This window comes from Gadus chalcogrammus, chromosome 5, assembly GCF_026213295.1.
Source record: "Gadus chalcogrammus isolate NIFS_2021 chromosome 5, NIFS_Gcha_1.0, whole genome shotgun sequence".
In the NCBI taxonomy this organism is placed as follows: Eukaryota; Metazoa; Chordata; class Actinopteri; order Gadiformes; family Gadidae; genus Gadus; species Gadus chalcogrammus.
This window is the reverse complement of record NC_079416.1, coordinates 8,901,757-8,929,700: the sequence shown is the minus strand read 5'-3', so window position 1 is coordinate 8,929,700 and position 27,944 is coordinate 8,901,757. Positions and strand designations below refer to the sequence as shown.

General features: G+C 44.0%; 2 protein-coding genes across 7 annotated transcripts in view; both read right to left on the bottom strand.

Moving 5' to 3' along the window:
* The window catches only part of col12a1a (collagen, type XII, alpha 1a), a 63,344-nt gene extending 43,350 nt beyond the window's left edge, over positions 1-19,994 (bottom strand). For 5 of the 6 annotated variants that reach the window (XM_056590603.1, XM_056590598.1, XM_056590599.1 and 2 more), the window contains exons 1-17: positions 19,799-19,994; positions 18,950-19,054; positions 15,120-15,236; positions 14,863-15,006; positions 14,291-14,344; positions 12,336-12,599; positions 11,355-11,519; positions 10,880-11,053; positions 10,204-10,494; positions 9,465-10,067; positions 8,817-9,095; positions 8,434-8,709; positions 7,950-8,222; positions 3,451-3,720; positions 1,099-1,368; positions 485-677; positions 196-320 (exon numbers count right to left, since the gene is read on the bottom strand). In XM_056590603.1, the coding sequence (XP_056446578.1) occupies positions 196-320; positions 485-677; positions 1,099-1,368; positions 3,451-3,720; positions 7,950-8,222; positions 8,434-8,709; positions 8,817-9,095; positions 9,465-10,067; positions 10,204-10,494; positions 10,880-11,053; positions 11,355-11,519; positions 12,336-12,599; positions 14,291-14,344; positions 14,863-15,006; positions 15,120-15,236; positions 18,950-19,019 (3,568 nt within the window). In that variant the 5' untranslated portion in view covers positions 19,020-19,054; positions 19,799-19,994. The remainder of the gene's footprint in view (positions 1-195; positions 321-484; positions 678-1,098; positions 1,369-3,450; positions 3,721-7,949; positions 8,223-8,433; positions 8,710-8,816; positions 9,096-9,464; positions 10,068-10,203; positions 10,495-10,879; positions 11,054-11,354; positions 11,520-12,335; positions 12,600-14,290; positions 14,345-14,862; positions 15,007-15,119; positions 15,237-18,949; positions 19,055-19,798) is intronic. The other variant, XM_056590604.1, reaches the window with a different exon arrangement.
* A 518-nt stretch (positions 19,995-20,512) lies between these two features.
* Positions 20,513-27,879, bottom strand: LOC130382720 (cell cycle control protein 50A-like). Its single transcript, XM_056590609.1, has 7 exons — positions 27,316-27,879; positions 27,081-27,200; positions 26,433-26,540; positions 26,204-26,297; positions 25,827-25,967; positions 22,947-23,153; positions 20,513-21,973 (listed from the first exon to the last, which is right to left on the bottom strand). The coding sequence occupies exons 1-7, from the start codon at positions 27,562-27,564 to the stop codon at positions 21,780-21,782; spliced, it is 1,113 nt and encodes a 370-aa protein (XP_056446584.1). The 5' UTR covers positions 27,565-27,879; the 3' UTR covers positions 20,513-21,779.
* Positions 27,880-27,944: the final 65 nt, after the last annotated feature.

The window sequence follows — 27,944 nt, the reverse complement described above, 5'->3', positions numbered from 1 at the left end:
CCAGAAAGAGGCCAGATGGAAATATCATTATGTCTGCAATTCTGTGAGACAATCCTCGTTAAGGAAAGTGGAAAACGGCATAGTTTACAGCCAGTGGCATTTGGAGAGTATTTTCCGAGTGCAACATGTCTTCATTGTCTACGAATGTTTGACAAAGGTCCCACCGTACAGTCGACGTTACACCAAAGGCTTTACCTGTGGGTTGGTAGGCGGGGGGCCCAGGTGCGTCAGAGAGAGTGGTTTTCTCCTCCCCAGCCAATGGCATGCTCTCTCCACCGTCAAACATCCCAAACACACTGACGGAGTACTTGGTTCCCGCTCTGTGGCACAGAACAAAGCGCTTGCATGAGCCACCGACCGTCTTAACAAAGCCATAGAGCTTGAATACACCCAGACTTTTTTTTTACGAAAAACAAAGGAAATACTTCAAAGAAGGTCAGAAGAAGAAGAAGAAGAGGAAGAAGAGGGGAAGAAGGAGACACACCTTAATTCCTCCAGCACCACTGTGTTGTCATAGGGGCCCACTTGGAGCTCTCCCAGGTCGATGTCGTCTCCTGAGGGGTGGAATGTGACTTTGTAGCCCTTCACATCCCCGGGAGCGTGGTCCCAGGTCACCCGGAAACTGGTCTTGCCCGGCTCAGAGGTCTGGAGGTTCCTGGGCCCCTTGTAAGGAGACACTGGAGAGGGAGGGGGAAAAAAAAACAAGCAAAGACCACTTATTACATGACCGCACATTAGGGTGATGAAAAAGGAGTGCGATATGAAGAAAATAATAACAATAAATATATATATTTACATAAATTAATTAATAAAAGATATATACATATATATAAACTGGAAGAAAATAGTTTGCATGTGTTGGATTGAAACGATTGAACAAACAATTAGTGTTTGTGGCAAAAACACTGACCAGCTGTTCTTCATCTCCCACAAAAATGTAATCGAACAGAAATCTGCATAAGCGAAACAACTGAACTAACGAGTGTTGGCGGTGTGATCCAGATAACCCCAACCGCCTAAAAATAACAAAAAATCAACTCTCCCGTCACACAAAAAACGATTTGGAAAGCGATTTGTAGTAAGGTCACACCAACGTACGTGTGGTTCCATCTCCCTCCCTGGCCTTGCCCTCCCCCGCGCGGTAGACGGGGATGACGGTGATGTCGTAGGTGGTCAGGTGGGTCAGCCTACGCAGGACGGTGGTGGTGGCTCCACCGCCGGGCACCTTGGCGGCCAGCTGGCGCCCGCCCTGCCGGGGCCTGTAGGTCACGCGGTAGTTGACCACGTTGCCCGGCGCCGGCTGCCAGTCGACCTTCATGCTCTTCTCCGTCTCCTCCGATACGACGATCATCTTGCCGGCGGCCGAGACTGTGAGGAAGGAGACATCAGATTAGAGTGGTGGGGTTAGATGGATGGTTCGGGTGGCCGGATGGAGGGATGGACGGATGTGGGTGTGGATGGGAGGGATAGATGGGTGGAGGATGAATGGATGAGGGAGGGTTGGATGTAGGTGTGGATGGGTTCGATGGATGGGTGGAGGATGAATGGATGAGGGAGGGTTGGATGTGGGTGTGGATGGGAGGGATAGATGGGTGGAGGATGAATGGATGAGGGAGGGTTGGATGTGGGTGTGGATGGGTTCGATGGATGGGTGGAGGATGAATGGATGAGGGAGGGTTGGATGTGGGTGTGGATGGGAGGGATAGATGGGTGGAGGATGAATGGATGAGGGAGGGTTGGATGTAGGTGTGGATGGGAGGGATAGATGGGTGGAGGATGGATGGATGACGTAAAGATGGGTGGATGGATTCAAGGGTGGATCCTAACTTCATGGAAACATCAAATCACTCAACTTCCCCTCCTTTAGCTTCTATGGGGCATACATGCATCCGCCCGGTCCAACTTCACAGAATCGATCATGTTCAGTCAGTGAGCTTTAGGAGCCAAGCACAGCAGACTGATCTATTTGAGGAAAGCCAGCAGGGGCCGATTTTTCCATAGCGTGTCTACAAAGCATTTGATCCAGAACAGGAAGGGCAAGTGTGACTTTTCATAGCCCTCTAAACAAGCTGGGGGAAATATTCAGACTTTCCCAATTTCAGACAGAATTATTTCTTTTTTCACTAGGTTTCTGTTAACGGAAAGATGTCGTGGATCCAAGTTTTCTGTGTGTTGCTCAGTCCAAATGGACCACTGGTGTCTGCTTCGCAGAGGGGAAAGAGGAAAAGTTGGAAGCTCAAATAAGAAAAGCATTGCGGTTATAAACCATATGTGCCTGCCTCCGATGTCACCTCAAAGGTGGTTGTGGTGTATTTCGCACCTGTCTGCCCTGCCAGAATTACTAAGTATAAAAAGATGTCTGCACATATTTTTCCATTAGCACATTCCCTTTTGTTAACTGGTAGTTAAAATGTATTCCCGATTGGAGAGGGATTCTGTTCGATGTGCTTTTTTTCATCTTGGCATGAGAACAGTCAAACAAGGAATATACCGCTCTCTGTCTGGCTCTTTCTGACCTGTATCTCCTGTGAAGAGCGGTTTCAGGTGCTGGACATTAAATCACCCTATATGTACCATAAAACCTTGAATACAGATGACTTATATTACTCAAGCTATATAAGCTTGTTTTTATGGCTAAAAATGGTTAATTCCAAGCAAAAATCTTGTTTTCTAACATGAGGCATAGTCTCACTTATATGTATATTTATATATCTCTGCCATTGATGAGATATCATGAACTCTTTTACCATGCCTAAATGAACTGGCATATTTAAATGTTAAGCAGTCCTCTGGTGCCTTTGGGGTAATAAAGTCAAGGTTTAGGTCAGCATTCCAGGCTTTTGAGTAAGCCTTTTGGGTCCATTTAGGAAATTGTTTGCTAGCTGTGCCCCTCCTTTTAGGGGCTTCTAACTTTTTTTATATACGCTTTAAAGACATGCAACTCAAACGAGTATTAGTGTATGTATACATTTAGTCTTTTAGCGTATTTCTTAACCCTGTTAAGACACTTCATGAAAGAAAAACCAAAGCAATTAAAACAATATTACTTAGGGCATAGTAACATTCACAGGTGGGCCAAGAAAAACAGCCTAAAAGAGGATTGATTTAGAAGTTCAACAAGAAAGAAAAGTGGACACTATATTTCAAACAAACGAGCGTGAGGACAGAGCAAAAGCAGAAAGAGTTCCAGGGGGTGGCAGGAGTTGAAAGAGAGAGAGAGAGAGAGAGGGAGAGGGAGAGCGAGAGGGAGAGCGAGAGCGAGAGCGAGAGCGAGAGCGAGAGCGAGAGCGAGAGAGAGAGAGAGAGAGAGAGAGAGAGAGAGAGAGGGAGAGCGAGAGCGAGAGCGAGAGCGAGAGCGAGAGAGAGAGAGAGAGAGAGAGAGAGAGAGTTAGGGGCTCCCAAAGTCAAGGGTCTGTTAGAGGCATTTCAGGCGCTTCTTGAGCGGCTTACCATCTGTGGTCTCCTCCCCCACCAGAGGCTCTCCCTCTCCGCGACCGTAGGCCGCAAACACCGAGACCTGGTAGAGTGTCTCCGGGGTGAGACCCTCCAGAACGGTGTCTGTGGTGTCCCCGCCCACCGTCTTCTCGCCGGTCTCGTCGCTGAACATGGACTTCCACCGGAGCCGGTACTGGCGCACGTTGCCCGGTGCGGCGGTCCAGCGCACGGCGAAGCTGGTGTCGGTGACGTCGCTGGTGACCAAGTCTTTAGGCGAGCCCAGTTCTGTGGGGCAAATAAGACCATAAGAATAGCGTTCTTGCATGAGAGGTTCAGACAAGGAGAAAGAAAATGACTATCTCAGCTGTGTTGGGATGGATGCAACAACAATACAAATCATGTGTTTCTTGCGGTTACTTTGTTCCAATGGAGATTCTTTGGACTGGATTATCAGCGTAAGATCCAAACACATCAAAAAAAAACACGCTTATGGAGAATCGAGCTCAGTATTTCCTTTAGTCCGTGCGGTGTGGGGTTCTAACGCAGGTAAATAAAGGGCTAAAGGAAGTAGGCTAGACACAGAACGGACAACATCAACAGGTCAACAAGTGATAAAACCAAAAACAGTCCTCTGTCGGTCTCCGCCTAAACCCCTCAGGGTGCGTTTGAACTCACAATCAGAGAATCCTGGAAAGATCTCTGCAAAACTAATCACAAATCACACAGCCTCAGCGCCTTTCATTTTCCATTGAAACGCATGAAATGTGATCTTAAAAAGCACCGGGCTTTTTTTTGCACAGATGTTAACCTCTTCCCTTTTTCCCTCTCCGTACACTTTAGATTCCTGAGGGGCTTCAGAAGAACCTTCCGGTACGGTGTGAACGGGAGGGGAGTGGAGGCTGTGGGGCTGGGTGATGAGTGGCCAGCAGCCCGCCGGGCTGGGTCAGCCGCAGCTCGGTTTCTATCACAATCTATACAGAATCACTGCTGACCACAAACTGAACCCTACCCTGCCAACTACACAGCTTTCACCGCATTCACAACTCATAGTCCCCTGATGCTAACACTGAATACGTCTGGTAATACGCCTGCAAAGCAGTTAGGTGGTCTTGAATGAAGAAATTAATTGATCCAATAAACACACAAACACTCCACATGAAAACACCATAAATGAACTCAGACTGGGATCAGGCAAGGTATTTTGGTCACATTCACATGGTAATTTCAATTTGAATCTTTCGATTGGTCTCATTCTATTGTCATTCTGTTATCAATTTGAGATGGAAAAGCTGATATAAATACAAATTGCAATGATAGCAGCATCCAAATAGATCCTGCCAAACTGTGTGCTTTCTACATAAAATAAATAACTGTGGACCAATCAAGATCATTGATACATAAGACCTAATACAGACCACACCCTCTCCAATAAGGATCTATTTCACAGGAAAACTTGTGATACAGGTTGATTTAACAGCTGCGTTTGAGGTAAATGCACAGGGATCACGGGGAAATCACTTCCACAGACAAGGGCTTAGTAGGTGGGGCTCAGCCAAGAACTCCTGCCAAGGAGTGAAGCAGCGCAGTCTAACAAAACACATGGGCCACGGTCAGACCTGCCAACCCTTGGGACTCAACTGACAAACATCCACGACCAAAAAAAGTCACAGTTTACAGTCTACAAGCCAAATGGGTAATCTGATGCGCACACACAATAACACATACACACACACACACACACACACACACACACACACGCACACGCACACGCACACACACACACACACACACACACACACACACACACACACACACAAAAAGACACATACACACAAACACAGGCAGCTTAATGACATTCGCCATAAAGTCTTCTTAAGCCGCGGGATTTCCATAACAGCTATTACTGTCATCCACACCTGTTGTAAGGTTAATAAAACGAGAGTGGCATTGAAGCGTCTCTTTATCGGGTATATATTTCACTGAGGTTACGCCCAGCGTCCACACCCTCTGAGGGGAAGCCTGTTCTTAAGTAAGTGCTGTTGACGAGACCAGATCAAAACATTAGACTCATGCCTCACCCCACAGATTCCCTCATACCACACACACACTATACCACTAACACACACACTGCAAAGGAAGATCCATGTGTTGACCTGCCCCTCACAACCACAGCCAAGATGTCTTAAAACATAATGATCTGCAGTTGTGGAAAAATGGCCATATGCCAAACAAAGAAGAACTAAATGGATTTGTAGTAAACACAAACTTTATAAAATAACTGACTTACTGACTGTCTGGGAATGTCCATTCGATATTTATTTTTTATTTTTCGTGATTTATTTGCATCTTGAATCCATCTTCAGTAAAAGTCGTATTTCATTCCGTCAATCTTGTAAAAGGCCCCTGAATTCAGTCTCCTGGGCAGTGTGCTCCATGTGCCATTTCAGCACTGGGGTTTAGAAAATCCTCTATTTTATTGGTTATTTCACCAACATCCTCATCTTAGAATGACGTGGTAAACATATATAAACTTTATATTACCCCGTTGGTGGGGGATTCCCATCATCCAATGCAACTCAACAGGATGTAATAAATAATCTCCCATTTTTCGCCTCCATTTGGAACACAATTTGGAACACTGGCACAATTGGGTTTATTGTGTGAAAGATATTTTCCCCAGCCAGTCAAATGTTCACCTTCATGGCGGGTCTCATAGTGGCAGTCATAAACAATGAGATCAGTGTGTGTGTGGTGAGGTGTGGTGACGTCAAGGGCTTTGGAAGCCGGCTAGACAAAGTGCTTTGTCACAGAGCACAGAGAGCAGCTTTAGTATTTCCTATGAGGGTGTATCACTGAGGATGGATTCAAACTGTGGAAACTGTGTTTTGCCCCAGTCAACACCTTTGGCTATTAAAGGGACAAAAGATGGAACGCAATGTAATGAATTTGAAGGGCAGAAATATGCACACAAGCCCCCATTTCAACCAATAACTTGGACCCCTCAAACGTCCAGAATTGACTGCCACCAGTGACCCTTGGGCCTGCCAAGGATATAAGGGCGTGACATTAGGAAACAAGGACTCCACTATTGATCATATTCTGAAGAATGAAATAGTTTGGTGAGTTGGAGGGATGAGATAGCTTTCTGCAGAGAAATCGAGTTCAGCCACCACTACGTCACATCCCAGGCATGTAACGAGAAGCAACAGCACTGGCTTTGCTTTGGTTCCACTCTTCAAATGGTGACAGCTTAAATAAATAGGATGATCAAATAGATCGGACTTGAAGCCAAAGACCTATCCTTTGTTTAAAATTCATTGGTATTTAGATGCCATTATCTGCTATTAGGAAAATTATTTCGCAATTTGGTGCGATTTCTTCTGGCAATGGTTTCTGGCAAACTACTTACCAACAAAGACTTATCTCTATTTTCAACCATTTGATCATCGTTCCAAACCACAGCTGACAGGCTTTTCATTCCGCAGCCGCCACCTGTACAACATTCCTAGAGCCTAACTATCTAGCCATAACTATCTAGCTGGAGCGAGGACTCCAGCGGCGGTCATTAAGTTGACATGCAAGATGTGTCATTCTCTGTTTGAATGACCTCCAGCATTATTGTTGTTTATATGAACACCCCAAAGCACAGCAAAACCAAGTCAGTCAACATCCTGTTGACTGACTTGTATCCTTAAGTGACCACAACTACACAGATGTCGTCTACGCTGAACCAGATGTTGGTAACACTCATCAACAGATTGGAGGTCGCTCTAAGATAATTTTATGCATCACGAATTATGTCCATACGTTCAAATAAGCAGCTGAATGTTGCAATTGATACATATCACTAACACTCCCAATATGTTGTATAAACCAATGGATAGCAATTCACCTTTAGCCTATAGCAAAGCCAAGATGAATAAGTATTAAAGTTAAGTTTCAAACTAGCCAGGCATTTGGCACTGCCTGTCTTCTCCAAACCATTCCAGAGCCTCTTTTTTTTTAAGTTTACAAGCTTCCCCACACCCATTTCCTCAGCACTGGCTTCTTTGGCAGCAAAGCAGTACCTACCAGTGTTGTGTCTATGCCAGAGAAATTACATAGAGAACTGTTTCCCCCCAAACTCAGCTCATATGCTTAACTAACCATTGAGACTGAAAGCTCATCGGTTTCTCGATTGGACATATGCTCCAGAGATTTATCACACGCTTGTTTCTTTTTTTTACACATCAAGATTTCACGCAACAGACCGACATCAAGCCATTTTCCATCATACCTCTTGATCAAACATTTGCAAAGCAACGAGTGAAATCCAAGAACGAGACGCAATCACAAACCGAGTCAGTCTCAGAAACCCACTCAACGCACACACACGTGACAACCTTCGAGGCCCTTTGGCAGTCATAACAAAGGCCCCACTCAGTTGTCTGCTCTCCAATACTGATTGCTCAGTCATACATGCTATGCAACCAAAAAAAAGGCTTGACATGAGTTAATGTGACATCCTCACGTACCTTCCAACGTAGTGCCTGTGCCCAGAAGAGGTTCGCCTGGACCAGAAAAGTAGCTGGCGGTCACGAAGAGCTCATACTCTGTGGTCGGTTGGAGGTTTGTGAGCAAAGCCTCTGTGGTGTCTCCATTGACGGTCATCTCCATCAACTCGCCTCCCTCCGCGGCTTTATAAAGGATTAGGTATTGGTGGACATTTCCCGGGGCGGCCCCCCATGACATTTTCATTGTGGATATGGTCTCGTCGAAGACACGAAGGTCCCGGGGCGATCCACGCACTAAAGGTAACAAATAGAAAATGGTGGATCGGACAAGTATTCAAGACTCGTCAAAGGCAGTCAAAGGGTTGTATGTCAGCCAAATTGTATGCTGTTACAATAAATTCCACAATGAAAATCACACAAAAACAAAAACATATTGGTTTGTCGACAAGCACATTGTAGAAGAAACTATGAAGAGAAATCTTAAGAGCATGTTGGGGGGCCTCACCTTCCTTGGTGGTCCCGTCCACCTGGTTCGCCTGCCCGTTACCAGCGGAATACTCAGCAGACACAGACACTCGGTAGGTGGTGATGGGCAACAGCTCCTGAAGAACGATGGTGGTCTCAGGTCCACTTGTCATTGTCTGCAGCAGCTCTCCCACCCCGCTCCGGGGAACATAAGTCAGGTGGTACCGGATCACCGAACCCGGCGCCGCCTGCCACGACACCCTGAAACTATCTGTTGTCTCTTCCGTTACCTCTAGGTCACGTACTGTTCCTTGTTCTGCAAAATAAACAAAACAGAACTTCTCAGACCGGTCGCTTTAGCCAGCATTGACTTGATGTTATTAAGATTGAGCTCTGGTCGATACACAAAGACAAATCCTTTACCTTCTAGAGTGGTCTCTTCACCCGTCAACGGGAAACTGTCCCCTTTTTCGTATTGGGCAAAGACGTTGACCTCGTAGGTGGTGAGCGGGAAGAGGTTGGGCAGGACGGCAGTCGTTGTGTCGGCGGGCACCGCCAAGGAAATGTAGTCTCCGGTGTTGTCTTCAGCCTTGCGGAAGCGCACCAGGTAGGACAAGGCACTGGTGGTGGCGGCTGTCCAGGAAGTGCGGAAGCTTCTGGAGGTCACCTCCGAGAACACCAAGTCCTGGGGTGGGAGAAGACCTGGGAGCAAGTAATAAACAGGAGAGGATATTGGTTCGGTGTTATGGCTTGTTATCATTATGGGTATTATTCATGCCAGGGTCGTTCTGTTCTATTGCATACTATTACTACACCGGTTTAACGTATTCCTGAGCATGATGTCATCTCATTACTTATTTTTCAACAGGAAACACATTATTAGTTGTTGGAATGGACACAGGCCTCACTACCTTAAGTGGTAGAGTTATCCCTCCTTCACACTCTTTTTTGGTTTTGGTGGCCAATATTTTCTTAGCTTAATGGATATATTGTCCTTTTCAGCAGTGTTGCATGCAGTGTTGTGACATCCATAAAAACATGTGGTTTAATAAACAACTGAATGCTTCTTACTCCTTTTCTTGATGTTGAGCAACTCTTGCTCAATCCTCAGGCAAATGGACTGAGTGAGCTCCTTGGAGATTCTCTGGAAGGCGTCAAAGTCCTCCACCTCAAAGACATGAGAGGCTGACGGGGGATTGGCAATGGCCTCCAGCTCGGATCTGACGGCGTCCTTGACACCCACTGCAAAGATCTCCACATCAGTGTTTCTCAGCTTGGTCGCCGGGTCCTTGAAGGAGTCCGAAGACTTCCCGTCCGTGATCAGCACCATGACGCGAGGGACGTTCTGACGTGCGCCGCGGCTTTCGATGAAGATCCTCTCCCTGACGTAGGTCATGGCTTTGCCTGTGTTGGTGGAGCCTCCGCGGTAGGGGAAGGCGCGTACGGCTTTGACCACGGCGTTGATGTCGTGGTGGGTGTTGAGGGCAAACTCTGTGTGGGGGTCACGGCTGTACTGGACCAAGCTGAGCTGGACCTTGTGGGCACCAACGTCAAAGGAGTTGACCAGTACCTCGAGGAAACCGCGGACCTTGGCAAAGTTTTTTAATCCGATACTGTAAGAGCCATCGACCAAGATGACCACGTCAGCCTGGACATCCACTCCCAGTGAGCATTCTGCAGACGGACACATGAAAACCTTGGTTAGTTACAGGCCTTTACAGCAGAGACAGACGTGGGTCTGCGAGTTAAACAAATGAGACAAAAGAAGTGAGCAGAGAACATGCAACACTGAAAAACACTGCATCCTCACCTGTGGACACCTTGACCGGCTGGGTCTTCTCCATGGCCATGACAGGTTCACTGGGGACCAGACCTTTGAGGGCGTACAGGCTGATCTCGTACTCGGTCTCTGGAGATAGGTCGCGGACGTTGATGTTGGATTGCGTGGCTCCCGTGTACAGCTCCTGGCGTTTCATGCCGGGCAGCATGGGGGTGAGGGTGAGTTTGTAGCCGGAGACGTCGCCTACAGACAAGTCCCAGGTGATCCTCATCGACTTTGAGGCAATCTCTGTCACCTGCAGGTTAGAGGCCGGCTCCACCACTGAAGGTGAGGCAGGAACAATGGTGGAATGTTAAATGGTGATGGTTGGTAATGGTAGGTGTTATTTGAGGTGGGTCAAATGTTTTATTTTATCCATACTTATTTGAAGATTTATATTTTAAAGGTACTGAGAACTGTTATTTGGGGACAATTTGTTTCAGCAATTAATGACAGCGCTATAAATGCGCTATGAGAATGGCTCCTGCCTCTGTATGAGCCAATGTAGAATCCATCTGTTTTGGGTGGTTTAACTTCAAAGTCTTGCTCTTTTCTCTCTTTCTATGCAACTCTCGAATCAAACCTACAGCACATGTAATGCATAAATACTCCATGAGATATAACAGGGAGTGTGGACCTGACTGTGTCAGATTATTATTCGACTTACTTTCCTCTCCGCTAACCAGAGAATTGAGCTGGTCATCAACGCCAGCGCACACTTCCATGATGATCTTCTTCTGCACCTCTTTGATTAAGTCAAAGTTGGGTACATTGTACACGTGTTTGCTGTGAGGAGTGGATCCCATTTCCTTGAGCTCATCCTCATCAGCTCCTTTGATGCCTGGAAAGAAGGATCAGAAATCCATTCATATACATACACACTATTAAGTGTTAAGTGTTAACAGTTTACAGTTCTTAAACTTTACAGTCACATATAACATTTTGTGAATGTGATTGACTCCATTGATCATTTCAGTTGGCTTTTCTTATATTATCAATAGGATTAGAGCTAAATATATATATAGAACAATTACCTATCTTGCAACCAAAACTCTGGTTGACATCAAGTCATTTCCAGGAAACAAAGAGACATTTCACATGGAAGAAAGGCATTCGGCAAAACACTTAAGTAAAAAAAATACCTAGAACAAATATTTCCACGCCAATGTTCCTTAGTCGTTTCGCATGCTCCTCCACTGGATCCTGTGACTTTCCATCGGTGATGATCATGGCTACCTTGGGGAAAGCTTTCCTGGCACCGGCGGCCTCAGTAAAGGTGTTGTTCAGTAGGTACTCAATGGCATCACCTTGAAACAGAAGGCATATTGAATTGACGATAATGATATTTTAAATATATTTAAAAAGGGAAAAGAAAATGGTGTGCTAGCCAAGTCTATGAGGGTCGTCAGTGCTGTCCCTCAAAATGTGGAAATGATGAAGTTTCTGACACTCCTATGAGCATATTGACTCAAAGTCAACCTATGCAGCAGACATTCTGTCTGAACTATAACTTCCATTAATGAGTCTAAACTTAAGACCCATTCAACCAATGACCTGCCCATACTATATGACCATACCTTACCATACTAATTGACCAATGACTTACACTTTAATATATAACCAAACCTTACCATACTATCTATCATATCTAACCATACAACATAAACAATGACTTACCATTCTATATAACCACAACTTACCATGCTATATAACAATATCTAACCATACAACATTACCAATGCCTTACCATACTATCTAATCACAACTTACCATACTTTATATCCATATCCAACCATACAACATAACCAATGACTTATCCATACTATATAGCCATATCTTCCCATAATATATAACCGTATTTAACCATACTATATAACCAATGACTTACCATTCAATATAACCATGACTTGCCATACTATCTAACCATATCTAACCATACAACATTACAAACGACTTACAATTCAATATAACCATGACTTGCCATACTACATAACCATATCTAACCATACAACATTACAAACGACTTACCATTCAATATAACCATGACTTGCCATACTACATAACCATATCTAACCATACGATGTGGCCTATGACTAACCCACACCATGCACCCGGTGGCCCACCTGTCATTGTGTTTCCTCCCTTGTAAGGCAAGGTGCTGATGGCGTTCAGGAGGTCTCCCCTGCGGGTGTAGCGGGTGAGGGGGAACTCGGTGCGGGTGTCGGAGCTGTACTGGACGATGCCCACTCGGGTCTTGTCCTCGCCGATTTCAAAGGCGCCCGCCATGGCGCCGATGAAGCTGCGGATGTGCTTGAAGTTTTCCCGGCCCACGCTCCATGAGCCGTCCACCAGGAACACCAGGTCGGTGAGGGCGCTGACAGAGCACTCTGGAGACGGCAGGAAGTTGAGAATGTTATTTTGTAGATTCATTGTAACCCTAACTCTTATTTAAATGATATATCTTGTGGTAATTCTCATAATTGTTCTGTACTGCGGCCCAAAACGTTTCGCCCACCCAACTATACACCATCTGGGATTAATAAAGCATAGTTTATCATCTCCTATCGGCGAGTTAGATGCACGATACATCATAAGAGAGCGGCCTGATTACATTTCGGCAGCATTTAGACATGTTAGATAACGGGCGCGTGGAAAGCAAGTCAACAAGATCAGACAGGGTTCCTTTGGTCCTGCGACCGGCTCTGAAAGGTTTGGATTCCCTTTCCAAACCATTTGGTGTGTCTTGTTGCAAGCCAACAATGTGCCACAGTTCTTGAGCGATAGACTTTGCCAAGGTATGGCAGAAGCACACAATGGTGGAGGAAAAAATGGAGAAAAAAAAAAAAAAAAAGGTCTTAAACACATTTACTCTGCAGTCTAAATAAAAATCCAACCCGTGACAGATAGTTGGATGACTCATACCCTCCGCTCTCACATCAAAGGGAATATTAACCCGAGACATGCCGTGCCAAACGGTGGCCGGGTGGAGTCATTCCACTGGAGAGAAATATCTCTGGCTCCGTAGACCAAACACTCAGCAAATGCTTTCAGCGGCAATACTCCCGAGTTTCACGCTTTAAAAAGCCAGGAGATTCAAAATAATACAATGAAAATTCCCTGGAACATTGGAGATAGCTCTATTAAAGTAATTGGCCGGTATCAACATCTGGACTTAAAGCGTCCAGTCCCCCCACGGTCTCATCAGGCCTGAGTTCTGTTCCTGACCGCTTGTTATCCTCACTTGAAAAAGAGGAGGAGCACCTCTTCCAAATTCCTCCTCTAGGTCAAAAGCTTAAGGAACAAAGAAGATAGGAAACAATCGGGGCGGTTGTGAAAGAGGCTACATCATCCTAATCCCAGAAATAAGCTTCTTGGATCATCTGAACCCGAGGGACCCATTTCCAGTCAAAGACAGAACTCACACGCTTCGGAAAAATGCGAACCAGTTTGACTTCTGCCTGCCACAGACTGGAATCTCCGTAGGAAAACACAAAAGAAAACAAAAGGATTTCCCATCAACCACTGTAATCCTTTCCACACCTTTCCACGTCCATAACGACTAACACCCCCCCCCCCTCTCCCCTCCCCACCCCCCCCCCACTCCTCCACATTTTAAGGGTCAAAATAAAATGAGGTCATCAACGCAGCATGGAGCGATGAGGGCAGAGGTCTCTCTGTACCCACCACTTGCTCTAATAACAGAACCCTACTGTCTTCTAGCTCCCAGGCCTTCCTATGTTGCGTTGTTTTATGTACTGACTGGTTTCAATTACAGGGAGTGAATGCATGTGCTCCTCCAGCCACTGTCTGCAAACCTCCCCCCACCACCACCACCACCACCACCACCACCACCCCACCCATTGCCTTCTTCCCGGGGACAACCCAGCACGTTGTGTGCAATGGAGATCGTTAAGCAGCGGAATTAAACCGGTGGAAGACATTTTATTGAATTCCGATGGAAGGAAAGGAGAAAGGGAGAAAATAAATTGGGGGGGGGGGGGGGGGGGGGCGAAGACAGTTGACAATTCTCAAGCCCAGTTGAGAATTTGAGCCGCCAGAACCGTAAAAATATACTCACTGATTGCATCTGTCTGTGGCTTCTTGACCCGTCCACTTGTGTTACTGGACTGGACTGAAACACAGGAGACATGAACACAGTGAGCCCTCGTCCCTGTGTCAGCATGGAACTCTTTGCTTTGTATTTCTTCCCAGTGGAAAGGAAAAAAGAGCTCGGAGCCCAAGGTGTTAAAAAAGTCTGTGGATGGGACTCTGTAATCACTAACACACATTGCGATAAACAATGTTTTTTTTCAGCACTCAATACAAAGAAGTAATTTATATTGGCTTACTCCATATTTTCTATGGCTTCAAGGTAAGGTTATTTAAACAGAGTAATACACATAATTGTAGCATGTAGATGTATTATCGTTCAGGTAAATACAATCGTTTACTCTGTGTTGGATGGAATCAAAATAAATGTGAGAAAAAAAACAGCCCTATTCCTGTTCTTTTCGCTCGCTCAGCAATGGACGCAACCAAAGTTTATAATTTAATTCCAAGAAGTTATTGTCTGTGTAAATAATGCTGTGTAAATATTTGAAATAAGATAGTTTAACCACAATTACTGAAATGGGATCGATTGGCACTTACTGGTGAGTTGCCCGAATATGTTGATACTCTCCTCTGAGCCATGGTAGGAGTTGATGGACACAGAGTAGTCCACATCAGGGGTCAGATCGCTGATCGAAGTCTGAGTAGACGTATAGGGCAGACTATAGTCTCTACTTGGTTCATCTAGTGGGGGAAGGGAAATTCAAAAATGAACCATTAAACATAGAATGAAACTTGTGAATACTCTAAGAACGGAATCTGAGAGGAGGTGCATTGTGGAGGGGTGCCACACTAACCTGTATTTGATATAACTTGTAATCTGTAGCCCGTTATACTGGACGATGGGCTGGTCCAAGACATTTGCACTGTGTTTTCATTTAGAATTTTAAATTTCAGATCTGAGGGGGGTTCCACTGCAAATAACAGCAAAAAAATGAAAAGAATGTTAAACCACAACAAACACCATATCAATCTGTAAATGTAATTTTGAAATGTGATGTACAAATGACAATTTTTGAATACACTTAGATTTTTAATCTAGGCATTCACATAAAGCCCAACAACAAACACTTCAGGGTGTGAAGTGGAGATGTTTATTGTTGGGGAGGGACGGACAGACATTCATATTGCAAAGATGGCAAATCAAAAACACATAACAACAAAAACAACAACAAAAACAACAGAGAGTGAGTGTGAAGCCATTTCGGAACAATTAAATGGCATTTGTTTGAGTTGCGAAAAACCAAGACGGCTGGCAATTCAAAGCACCGGAACACAGTACATGTGCACACGATTTCAAACAAGGTCTTTCCAAATGCAAACACTGGGTGAACCATTCAACACATGCTGAGTGCACTCATTACGACGCATGCCTTAACCACCCACCCCTGCCCACCCACCCCACCCAATCCCAAAAAGGAAAACACAGCTCTCGTTATGACCGGTGGAACACATGAATATATTACATTAACAACAGTTGTCTCATTCTGAAGGTACTGATTATACAATGGAATCAAGTTGCCAGGTAATGTAAGTCCCTGAAGAGCAGACGGACAGAATTGAAAAATATGTTGTATATACAGAGTATATACAACATATTTCGGTTAAAGGTGTGAGGTAATTATGCTGTATTACCAAAGCAAAAACTCTTTACACAAGTCATTGGCACACATCCATTGCAAACCTCGCAAAAGAATACACAATTTGTCCCAAGACAATTGTGTACTTTCTTTTTTGTGAGTAAGCGTCAGGCGATAAAGGTTACTAATGAAAAAAATCAAAAAACACATCTGCTTGTACATAAAAAAGTCACATGACAAAGGTAACACGCGTGTCCACACGAAGCTGATTGGATCACAGACATCTCACAGGGTCATGCATGATGTAGATGAGAAAGTTGCTTGGTGCACAACAACTTTCAACTGACTGGATTAGTTTCCATGTACAGTTGGGGGACACCACAGAGACAGATGGCAAACTATATTTTAAAATGATATTCTTCCATGCAGCTTGCATGGCGTGAAACTCTGTTAGGCGAGGAGTTGAGTAAAACAGATGGAAAACTAACAAGGAAAAATAAGAAGGATAATAATAGAGTGTGTTAAAAGTGCACAATAGTGTCAGTTCTATTTGAAGAGTTAAAATCCAAAAAGTTGTATTGCCGTCATGCTTCTGCATACTTGTTAAATATATGAATATAAAGGATTTGGATATTGTTTTGCTATTAAATATATAAAGCCAATATATTAAATGCTTTGATTTGTGAACTAAATTCAAATCAATCTTCTTTTAAAATCCAGTAGTTCATATATTATATTTTGGGTTAAAACTCTTCTTTGATGTATAGATATTCATTGACATATTGTGTTATAGAGGCCGTGAAGGCTTTCTCTCGAACTTGACTTACAATTATTCCATAACTTAGTCCGACAACTAATTTTTTTGTTGAAATTTATGCAAGTTCATATATCACTATAGAAAAATGAAAACATGCTCTGAGAATATAACGAAATAAAGATTAAATAACTAAAAACCTGTATACAAATCTGCTGTGCAGCACAATTCCATTAGTCAAGTAAACTTCTAAATGGTTCTTGAGTAGACCATGATACCGAAGTAGCCAATTTTACTGAAAATACTCTTAACTGAGGTAAAGGGCTATGATGAATATAAATAGTTAACTTAGCTACACATAATCATCAGTCCTGAGTTCAAGTGATGTCATAGTGCAGTAAGTACCCATGCATGAGGCAGAATCCTAAAAAGCCAAGTAGGGAAATATAAACAGCATGCAAGCCATTGAGTTGTGGTCCATGAAGAATGTGGTCCATGGGACGCAAGAATATCATTGTAAAATAATAAGTTTGGAGGCGGAAGCCATAGCTCGGGACAAACTGAGTGCACAGGCAGATGACAAAGACAGGACCCCGTGCTCGCTGGAAACAAGAGGCCCTTGGATGGGAAGAGCACCAACCTGCAGCATCCACTCAAGCCGGCTTCCAAATCTCTTCCAGTTTTCATCTTCAACACACCAAGCACGGTTGGACGTGTTCTCGAAACAGAGTGAATGTGTCTCTTTGGATGTGTGCGTGTGTGTGTGTGTGTTTGTGTTTGTGTGAACGACTTCTGTGTAATGGTGGTCGGTGGATAATAACGCATCGGTATGTCTAGGGTTGAAACCCTAATGACACAATTGGATTTTTAGTTTTTTTTAAATTGTACATAACATTTATAAGGATAACGATCATTTTTTAAAGGATTTATAAGAACTCATGTAGAGTTCTATCTAGGGTGAGAAAAATGTGCTTATTTCGAGGAAAAAGCGAAAAATCGTGGTTGTTGGGTTTGTCATGAATATGGGAGTCTGTCACATCAACCACTAGTGAGGGGGCCAGGGAACCGTCCTTCCCCGGCCCCCGCAGGCCAGAGTCTGGCTACTGTTCTGTTAACAGCCCTCTTTCTCCATCCATCTATCCAGCCAACAAGCCAGCCATCCTGGTCTGAACTGCTGCCAACAGTGGAGGCAGCAAAGAGGAGGTGGAGCAGGAGGAGCAGGGGGAGGAGGAGCAGGAGGAGGAAAGAGCATTGACTCCCAGAGAGGCAGAACAGATGCCAAAGTAATTCCACAACATGTGCTGACATTAAACATTACTGCATATTAACTTTCCATATGAATCGCAACTCAGCGTTTTCGCAAAAGCCCGCAAAATGAGGCCTGAGAAAGGCTCTTTGTCTTTGAGCTGTCTGAGGATTAATTTGCGATTCTCATATTACATCTTTCCATTCTGTTAGAGGGAAGATATATGGGAGAAGGCATGCGATTGATTTAACCCTGCCGAGGCGCTGTTCAGCGGTGAAAAAATAAATACAATCTGGAGATTTCCACTCTATCTTTTCCAGTTTGAGTTGTCAATGGAAAAAAACAGAATAAAAAAACAAAGATTATTAGGAATGTCTAATTGTTTAGGAAATGTGATACATATCACAATCCTTCATCATTCTATGCAAGCATAAAAGATGATGAAGGGATTACTTATTTTCAGTGACTTTAGCTTGCAGTGTGATACTAGCTTAAGTTTATAATCACAACTTGCATTTCATTGCAATAAAATAACTAAGTGCACACATAACGGTAATAAAATTACAATTCTAAAACCGGGGATAAACCGTCACAGTATCAAATCTGCTGGGATCGTATACATACTATTAAAAAATGTGTTCAAATTGAACAGATCGTTTCTCTAATCTGTCCCCAAAAAACTAGATCTGGAGATTACGAGTTAACATAATCACATCCTGTAATTTTGACATTGAGGGATCAGGAGACAAGCCTTCTACATAATTAGTCCGTACAAAATGACAAACATCAGTTCATTTTCTAAAATACACATGAGAATTCATAAAGACCAGGAAAAATGAGCAAACACATACACCTGGAAATAACTTTATTCAACGTATCCACACAGTTTTGGCCTTACTCTCGTGTGATTGCTCGCTCAATAACCCTCTAACTGCAAGCAACCAATCGATAGCACGGAGTGAGAGCGGGAGAGAGGGAGAGAGAGAGAGAGAGTGTATGTGTGAAGCAATAATAAGGAAAGGAGGAGGTTGTGGTAGTTGAATTTACCTTGGGCTTCTACGGAGGAGAGAAGGACTGCCACAAGGGCAGCCGTGGCTAGTGTTAGCCCTATCTTCATGGTTAGCCTTTTGGGTCAGCAGTACATGAATCAGCCTAGGGACCAAGGGACCATTCATCATTGTTTTGTTTTTGATGTGAACTGAGTGGGCAAAGTCACGGTTCTGTACATTTCATATTTGATTTCATCAGCCTGTACTAAAATCATCCAAAAGAGATACGTTTAAATAATAATTCCCATGTGAGATGTATTGGAATATGCAACTGATAGTCGCCATTGAATTTACTAACTTTTTCGTTACAAACTGAATTTTTGCAGATATGCCATTTTATAAGTTGATAGTGCGCCCCGCCTAGCGCATAGCTATGCACAATGCAGTTCGTTCACTTAGCTCTGAAGCGTTTTAATAACCAAAAAAGGCGATATTGTATTTCATCAAAAAGAGCGACATGTTCAGTCTGAAATTGATTTATGTTATGGTTCTGATTCATTTCGACGTCGTCATCGAGTGATGTCTGACCTCTGTAACACTCAGCTAGGGAACTCAGCTGTCAAGTCAATTAGACTACCCAACTATTATTTTTGTCAACTACGAACAGCTAAACAATCGAAAAACTGTTTTTTAATAAAAACCTGGCCCACCTAGGACCTTTAAACTAAACAACGCGAAAGGCATCACTAAACACATTTTCATATGAAAGAAAATATGAACATTGAGACCCAAGCACTTTAAAAAAGAAAAACAAATAAACTGTCTATAGGTCCATCAAATCACATATTAAAAAGTTATTCATATTGAGTGTAAAAATTGTAATTCATCATAAAGTCCCATTACTCACCTAAATCGACTCCAAAAAAAATGCAGCGACCAACTTTCAGTGCAGCCTCCTTGAAGACTCCCCCTCTGGAAACTGAGAGATTTCAGGAGCTGCGGGTGGAAGCTTGTCTCTCCTCTCTGGCTACTGGAACCTCAGCCAGCAGATGTCCAGGGTGGAATAGGCTATTTCCAAGTGGGAAGAATCTTTCCACAATTGGCTACTTAATAGGGGGGGCAGTTCCCAACTCCCCTTTTTTACCATCTCTACCATGCGTAAGAAGGGGAAACTGTTGGTGGTGAGTATTAGTGCCCTCCTATCCCCACTTTCTCAACAAAATGCATTCCTTAATAAGGAAAAAGTAGGAAAATAGACGACATTATTGTTCAACACATGATGGTAGCCTACTGTTTCCCTTTATGCAGGCTGAAATTCACCCACAATCCACTTGGGTTGTAGTGTAGCCTAGCTATTTAGGCACAGGAATGGCTAAATTCCTAAATGAGTGTCGTTGGTTTATAGGCCAAACGGTCAAATGAATAAAAGTCAATGTCGAATTAAAATATAGAAAATACAATTATAGAATTATTTGATAAATGTTAACAATTTATAATATGCTTTTCATGGAGATTGAGTGATGTTTTTATGACTAATGTTGGAAATGAGACATTAACGCCTCACGTACACACCGTTTGCATACGATGTGTTACAAAAGACACGAGTGTCATCATTTGAAGAAAAGTCTTGCTGTCTCAGGGCTCTTCAGAATATTGTAATGAAGTAATTTGGTGCCCTCTAGTGCTCACACGGATACTCACCTCTCAACAGCCAGACAGTCGGTATATAAACCTGTAAGAAACTAGAAAACGAAAGGTATCTACAATACTCTGAATACCTAACAAATATCAGTTCCCAATACATTCGTTGTTTATTCTCAACAGCTGTCCAACTGATATCCAACCCCAAATGTTGACAATGCTAAGGAACACATACTTCCTCATCAAGCCTGCTTTCAAATTCTTGGGAAATCACACCAAGATATTTGTCAACAGTATTTTTATTGCAACACAAGAAACCATACATATAAATATACATTTAAAGATATTCTTGGTCCTTGGAATACAACCTAAAAACGACAAACTAAACAAAATGGCTGTTTAAATCAAATGACAGTGCCATTTTATCAATAATCAAATAGCACAGTTTTGAAGAATCAGCAAAGCAAAATATGTGACACTTTTAAAGTGCTTATCATTTAGTCGTCTTTGAAGAATGCAAGAAAAATAAAATACCCAATATAAATTTTGTGCTGTGGTCGGCAGAATGTTACCCAATAGCCTACCAGTTAAATAACACTGTACAGACGTGTATACTCGTAGTGTATTTTATCCATGAAGATCTACGTTTTGCAAGACTTTGAATAAAAATAAGCAAGATTGGGCTCTCTACAATAAGATGAATGTGGATTTTGGTGTATAGACAAATATTTTAAAAAGATTATAATAATTGACTCACTACTGCTTCAAGATATTTGCAAATGAGCATACCACCTCACTCCAAGACCAACTGAAAACAGCTAGTTACAAAAATATACCCCGGCACTCATCAGCAGGACGAATTACAGTATACAACGGGAAAAAAATACGTAAAACACACGCATTCTTTACGACTAAAAACCATCAGTGATATAAAAAAAGCAGAAGATACGCACAGGGCTCAACCTTTTAGAAGAACCCCTGGACATCGTAATGCTCATATAGACATCGGCTATGCTTTCTTTGTTTCTTGCAGGCATGGGATCCCCTTCTAAAGAAGAAAATGACAGATACACACACACAGACACACGCATTTAACAAGACCCGTGCAATCAGGCCGCGACAAGAGAAAACGACAGACAAACAAACAGCCCTGATTTTCTTCCTCTGATCGGGAACGCGGCCGGTGAAGGCGGCCAAGGCATGCGGAGCGTGGGCGCCTGGCTGAGGAGCGTCGCACAGGAAGCGCCTCAGTTGGGAATGTCGGCGCTGCTGCAGCGGTTGTCGTACTTGTGGTGGATGATGAGCAGCACCACAGCCAGGAAGAAGCAGACCGACCCCACCGTGATGTAGGCGATGCCCAGGAAGGGGTTCTTGCCGCCCATCCACGAGATGGTGCTCAGGATCACGCGCTTACGGCCGTCGAAGCTGCGCACGGGGTAATCTGATAATGCGGTTAAAGGGTTTGCCTTGTTTTGCTTCGAGCTTAAAAAATAAATAAAGCATGCGCTTCCCATTTTCTATTGTCCATTGTGTTTCTACTGCCTGTTTATTTGGATCGAGAGCTTCACAGGCCCACGTTATGCAACGACCCCTGACGCCGTGCAGTCTGCTAAAAATGGAACTACACATGGACAGCCTGCTTAGTCTTGCCTGCTACGTTTTCTGGTTAATTTAAATTGTGTACATGCTCATTTGTACGACAAGTCATAACATGTAAAGATCAGCAGTCACTCAATGATAGCCTGGGAACCAGAAGAATCTGAGAGCTGAGGTTGCATTTGCTTCTACATAAGATTCTGGCCCTACAGATTTGCTGTAGACCTGGCCTGGGTCAAGTGACTCACAACCGCTTTAATCTAATTTGGGACGGGTTTGATACGCTGAGTGTACAGAGGAGTGCGGCAGGGGAGGCATTTTAATAAGCAACCAAGATGGCTACCGCTGACACTGTTACACTTTGTTGTTCTGCTTGGTTATAGGTCCATCCAGTTGCGTCCAAATGCATTTTAAATCACCCAAATAAGTCACTTAATTTGTCACTTTGGTGGAATTTTGATAGACTACACTCGGAATAACCCAAGTGATGCCAAAGCAAAGAATAAGCTTTAGCTTAGCAACATGTGAAAAGTCAATCAAACCTTCTACATCCTCAAATTGGACTGTTGTGAGTGGCGATAGCGAAAGCCTGAACAGCAATATGCCATTCCTAAATGAATAGAAAGTGTCTTGATCGGAGAAAAAAGCACTGGTAAGACACAAGCACACATTTCATACATTCTGATGGTGGCCGGGGACTTACTCATACAAAGGAGTTAGGTTTTCTTTGAAAACAATGTAAATGAATAGCATTGAAAGAATTAGCTAGTGCTTAGAAGAAGCACTACATAACACATCAGTGGGAACCAAAAGGATACTGTAGGAGACCTCCAGCTCATATTTGCCACTGGCCAGCGTGGGGGCATCCGCCTTCTTCTGGATGATCCGGTACAGCTTGCGGAAGGTGGGCAGGGCGGCCGTGCGCATCCACACGATGAAGTCCTCGTTGATGAAGCCGTTGTTGTCGGGGTCGTTGGGGTCCAACTCGAACACGGGCGTCCTCCAGTTCACCGGCTTCGATGTGCCTGACGAGGTGGGGGAGATATCATAAAAGTTAATGGACAAATTGATGGACAGAAATAATAATGCGAAAATATAATAGCAATTGACTTCTAATGAGGTAAATCAATGTATTCAAGGGGTACTTGAATCACCATTAAAATTACATTCCACCAAATCCATTGCAACCTCACATAATCTCAGTCTATCGATTTCCTTTTATTTCTTAAAGGTCCCATGACATGAAAATCTCACTTTATGAGGTTTTCTAACATAAATATGAGTTCCCCTAGCCTGCCTATGGTCCCCCAGTGGCTAAAACTTGCGTTTTGTGTAAAACGACCACTAGCTGTTCTGCTCACCTTTGAAAAAACGGAGGCTCAAGCGCGCTGATTTGGAATGTCTTTAGGTATGTCGTCACAAATCATCTAAGCTCCTCCCCTTACTCTGCCTGGCCCGCCCAGAGACGTTGGCCCGCCAATGAGACACGACCGTGCGAGCGCCACATGCGTGTGTGTGAATACACACACTGTAACGCAAATGTTTCTTGTCGGTTCTTTGACGTCTCTTGTATTTCCACAACGAGACTGTCGTGGGGGTTATCTGAGCCATGGTTGAGAAGGAATTGGGGGAAAGGAACTTTGGCTTTGACTCGCTGAAGTACATGAACTGCGACATGCCGCTGGTTGCCGCGAGGCACCATCGCCGCGAAGCACCACCGCCCTGCAGCTGGCCTTTAGGCAGCGCGCGGTTCAGTCTACTTCAGATTGATGTGAAAGTTGAAGAACCAGAGACGTCGCAGAACCCGACAAAGTCGTTTGTGAGTCATAATATCGTCTGGAGGCGCACACAGCTTTTTGCCATTATAATATGTATTATATGATATAGATATCTATGTATTATATGATATTATTTAGATATAGAGCTCCAGGACTGTAACGCAAGTGTTGTACACTTCCTTGTTATTTGGATAACCGTTCTGCTTTTGGTGTTATGAAGCATAACACGTCAGACTCTCGTCTCTGGTATTTCTACAACGAGACTCGTAGTGGGGGTTATCTCAGCCAAGGTTGAGAATGAATTGGGGGGAAGGAACTTTGGCTTTGACTCCCTCAAGAACATGAACCACGACATGGAGGAGAAAGGGATTATGGCGGCGAATGTCTCCCGCTTGAGCCCCATTTCCCGCTGCCGAGGGACCACCGCCGGAGGCGGAGGTGCCTAAGCGCTGCCCGGCAACAATCCCTTTCTCCTCCTTGTCGCGGTTCAGTCTACTTCACATTTATGTGGACGTGGAAGAACCAGGAACGTCGGAGAACCCAACGCGGTCGTTTGAGATTCATAATATCGGCTCACACAGCTTTTGGCCGTGATAATATATATTATATGATATACCGTATTTTCCGGACTATACGTCGCTCCCGAGTATTAGTCGCATCAGTCAAAAAATGCTCCATGACGAGGAAAAAAACATATATACGTCGCATCGGTGTATAAGTCGCATTTATTTTTAAACATTTAAACAAGAACGTTTAGTCTGGAGAGACTGAATACAATTGCAATAGCAATATAGGTGTGTCGGTCCCACTCGTAGTTCTGAGAGTATACCGAATTCAGTGACACCGGGATTCCACCGGACGCGTATGCGCCGCGGTCCTAAACCTGAGCGCACGATCGGGAGGTGGAAGTTGCCTTCACAAGTCCAGCGGAGGGCTCCAGTTTTCGCCGGCCAAGTCATGCGCTGTGATATGTGTGACAGCTATGTTGCACAACATTGCAGCTAAGGCTGGGGTAGCTTTGGTTGAACCGGAGGACATTGAGGACGATGACGACGAGAATATAATTTATTCGGTGGTGCAGTAGGCTTGCAGCGTTCAGTTGTAGGCCTAATGAATGACGGTGCCATCTTGCGGCCGAAGATTATGTACGCACAATTTTTGCATATAAGTCGCTTCGAAATATAAGTCGCAGGGCAAGCCAAACTACAAAAAAACCGCGACTTATAGTCCGGAAAATACGGTAGATATCTATGTAGGCTGCATGATAATATTTAGATATAGAGCTCCAGGACTCCCGTGTGTTCTAGAATATTTACAGAACACGGCTAAAGGCTGTGTGTGCCTCGCCATTGCGATAGATCGACTGTAAACAGAGCGCATGGTACCGTGGCTGCAAGCTGCTCAGGGCCACACCCCCACCCTCCTCCTTGACCCGCCTCGCTCCTCCTCATTCGCATTATAGCTACAGACACCAAAACAGCGCATTTGGGGGAAGCTCAACGTGTGACTGGCTCAGAGTGGCTGTAACTCTGCACCACGGCTGAATTTCGGGAACGTCTTTGAATACTGTGTTAGTTGCCCACTAATACCTATATTAAAGAATACATAAAATAGCATGTCATGGGACCTTTAAAGCTGATTTGATGGAGTACATTTTCCCTCATGGCTACGCAGCCAAGCAGGTGACCAATCAGCGTACACACACGTGGCCCAGACCCTGGCCCCTAAAAAATTGCAATCTTGATTCTTTCCAAGACTGTTATTTGGCGTAGATGGGGATACATCCCTCTGTGATAGGTTATGGTTAACTTATGTTTTAAAGATCTTGTTGTCCATCATCTAAATAGACCTAAGTAACGTGGAAGCAAACGGTTCAGCAGAACAAATATTACATTCTTGTGACCTTAATAAGTAAATTACCTTGGAAGGCAACGGTGAGGTTGGCATTTCCACCCGGGTTCCTGAACTTGACGTTCTTGTCGGTCCACCAGGCGATACCCTTCTTCATCAGAACAACAGCAGTCCTGGTGCCGTTGCTCAGGTGGTACAGCTCTAGAGTGTCTGCGGACACAACAAGGATGTAGAGCCAAATAAAGAACGTCAATATGGCACAGCTGAAATAAAAAAAAACAACTCTGCCTTGTCTGCAAACCGATAAACCAATCATTTGTTCTCCAAAGTGCACTCAAGATATGCGATTTCACTCAGGGTTCAACTGGCAATACAATCTAAATGGTTTACAGGAAAGAACAGGCACAAAGGGCCAGGGCTGTCTGATCACCATCAAGATGACTTACCGTTGAAAAGGCTGTTAGCGATGGCACCACATGGAGCAATAGGAAGTTTATCGGTCATCGCATATCGGTAGGGTTCACATTCCTTGCTCGGGCTCTGCACAATAGAAGACGATGACAAAGATGTAGCGAAAAGCAGATCCGTTTCGAGCACTGCTTGAAATGTGGCAAATATGTAAACGGTCACATCATATTAATGTTGACACGATTAAGGCCCCTTCGACTCGCAAACCTTTAATGATGTCAGATCACCGTTCAGCTGGCTGTCGTCTCTTGATTTGACGTAGCGTCTGTGATTTTGATAGAAGTTGGATAGGCCGTAGTACATGAACACATTGCTCTGCAGGGGAAGATAATGTAAAATGGGTCAATGTGACTTTATGAGGAAGAAAAATCTGATTTTAAACCAAACTAGGAACACCTAGTTTTCTATTTCAGGTGGAGACAAACTACTTCTGCGTAAAATTGGAATCAAACAACACAAAGCAAATACTTGTTGCATTGTGGAGGTCTGAGTGATCATCACACACAGCAAAGTAAACACAAGTTCCTGTTTCAGACTGTGGTTTTAAAAGGTTGGCTCCTCTCAACAGGCAACTAGAAGGGTAGCCTTGTCAGCAGTGCCCTGAGTGAGGGGAGCAAAGAACTCACTAATGGCATGGTCTAAAACCGGAGCAATCGATTATCATAACAGCCTGCTGTAGACAGTACGGGAATAATCAAGGTCTGAGCCAAGCCAAGTGACTATTTGAAAGCATTGTCAGACAACGTTAATTTAAGAGCAGACGACGATTATAGCCGCAGCCCCTATTATTGCACACAATTAAATATGCATTCGTTGTATCTGTTCGTCGACTGTTTGCAAGTTTAACAGTTATACCTCAAAGGGTTGTTCAAGGGTGAAAGGCACTTTACAGGTGCAGGAACTCGTGCTGTTCCAGCTGTAGTTCTGAGCGCAGTTGTAGCATGGACTGGACGCCTCGATACCTGTGTAATCAATCTGAAAACAATACACAGACACATGAGCGCGTTTTGCAAAACAAAACAGCATAAACGATGAATAACTTGATACTATAGCATTGTTTTACTGCACAGGAAGCTGCGGCCATCATCACCTCGAACTCCTTGATGTTATTCGAAGTCACAAACAAGCCGATGCCAATGGGGATGAAGATGAGGCCGATGACAAAGAAAGCGGGCAGTACGGTGCCAGCCGTCAAGATGGGCTGCCACGCAGGTAACCTCTGCTGCTTGAACGCCGTGTTGTCCGGCTTTTTGCTTTTGACAGCTCCTGCTCCACCATTGCCCGGAGCACCCGAGTGATGTCCGTCCTCTTCCTTGGCGTTGTAGCCTGACGCCATCATGGCAGCGATCGCTCACCAAACAACACAGTAATCCAGTTTAGTTTCGGATATGTTATATCCGTCGTCGCAAGTCGCAACACCAAAGTTGAATGCGAAAACGTTACAGAAAAAAAAACGTATAAAAAATCAATGTGAGTATTGGACCCGCGATTTTGATTAGTGCTGTGTTGTGTTGATTTTAAGTAAGCTGCTCTGAGAAAGGGAAGACGAAATGTAGGAAGTATCTTGACCAATGGCCTGTTGATACGTCATTGCAACGTCATACAAGAAGTTAACGGCTCGTCACATGGCTAGTAATCTAGAGACGGATGGGGCGTGTCTTCATAGGCTAATAACAATAAGCCCTAAGTAAGAAGTTATAATTTAGCAATAATAATAGA

Excerpts from the sequence above, each read along its gene's own strand:
- LOC130382720 (XM_056590609.1), bottom strand. The coding sequence starts at position 27,564 with ATGATGGCGTCAGGCTACAACGCCAAGGAAGAGGACGGACATCACTCG. Across the intron at positions 26,541-27,080 it reads CCCTTGAACAACCCTTTGAG|AGCAATGTGTTCATGTACTA; the intron begins GTATAACTGTTA and ends CTTCCCCTGCAG. Across the intron at positions 26,298-26,432 it reads GTGATCTGACATCATTAAAG|AGCCCGAGCAAGGAATGTGA; the intron begins GTTTGCGAGTCG and ends TCTATTGTGCAG.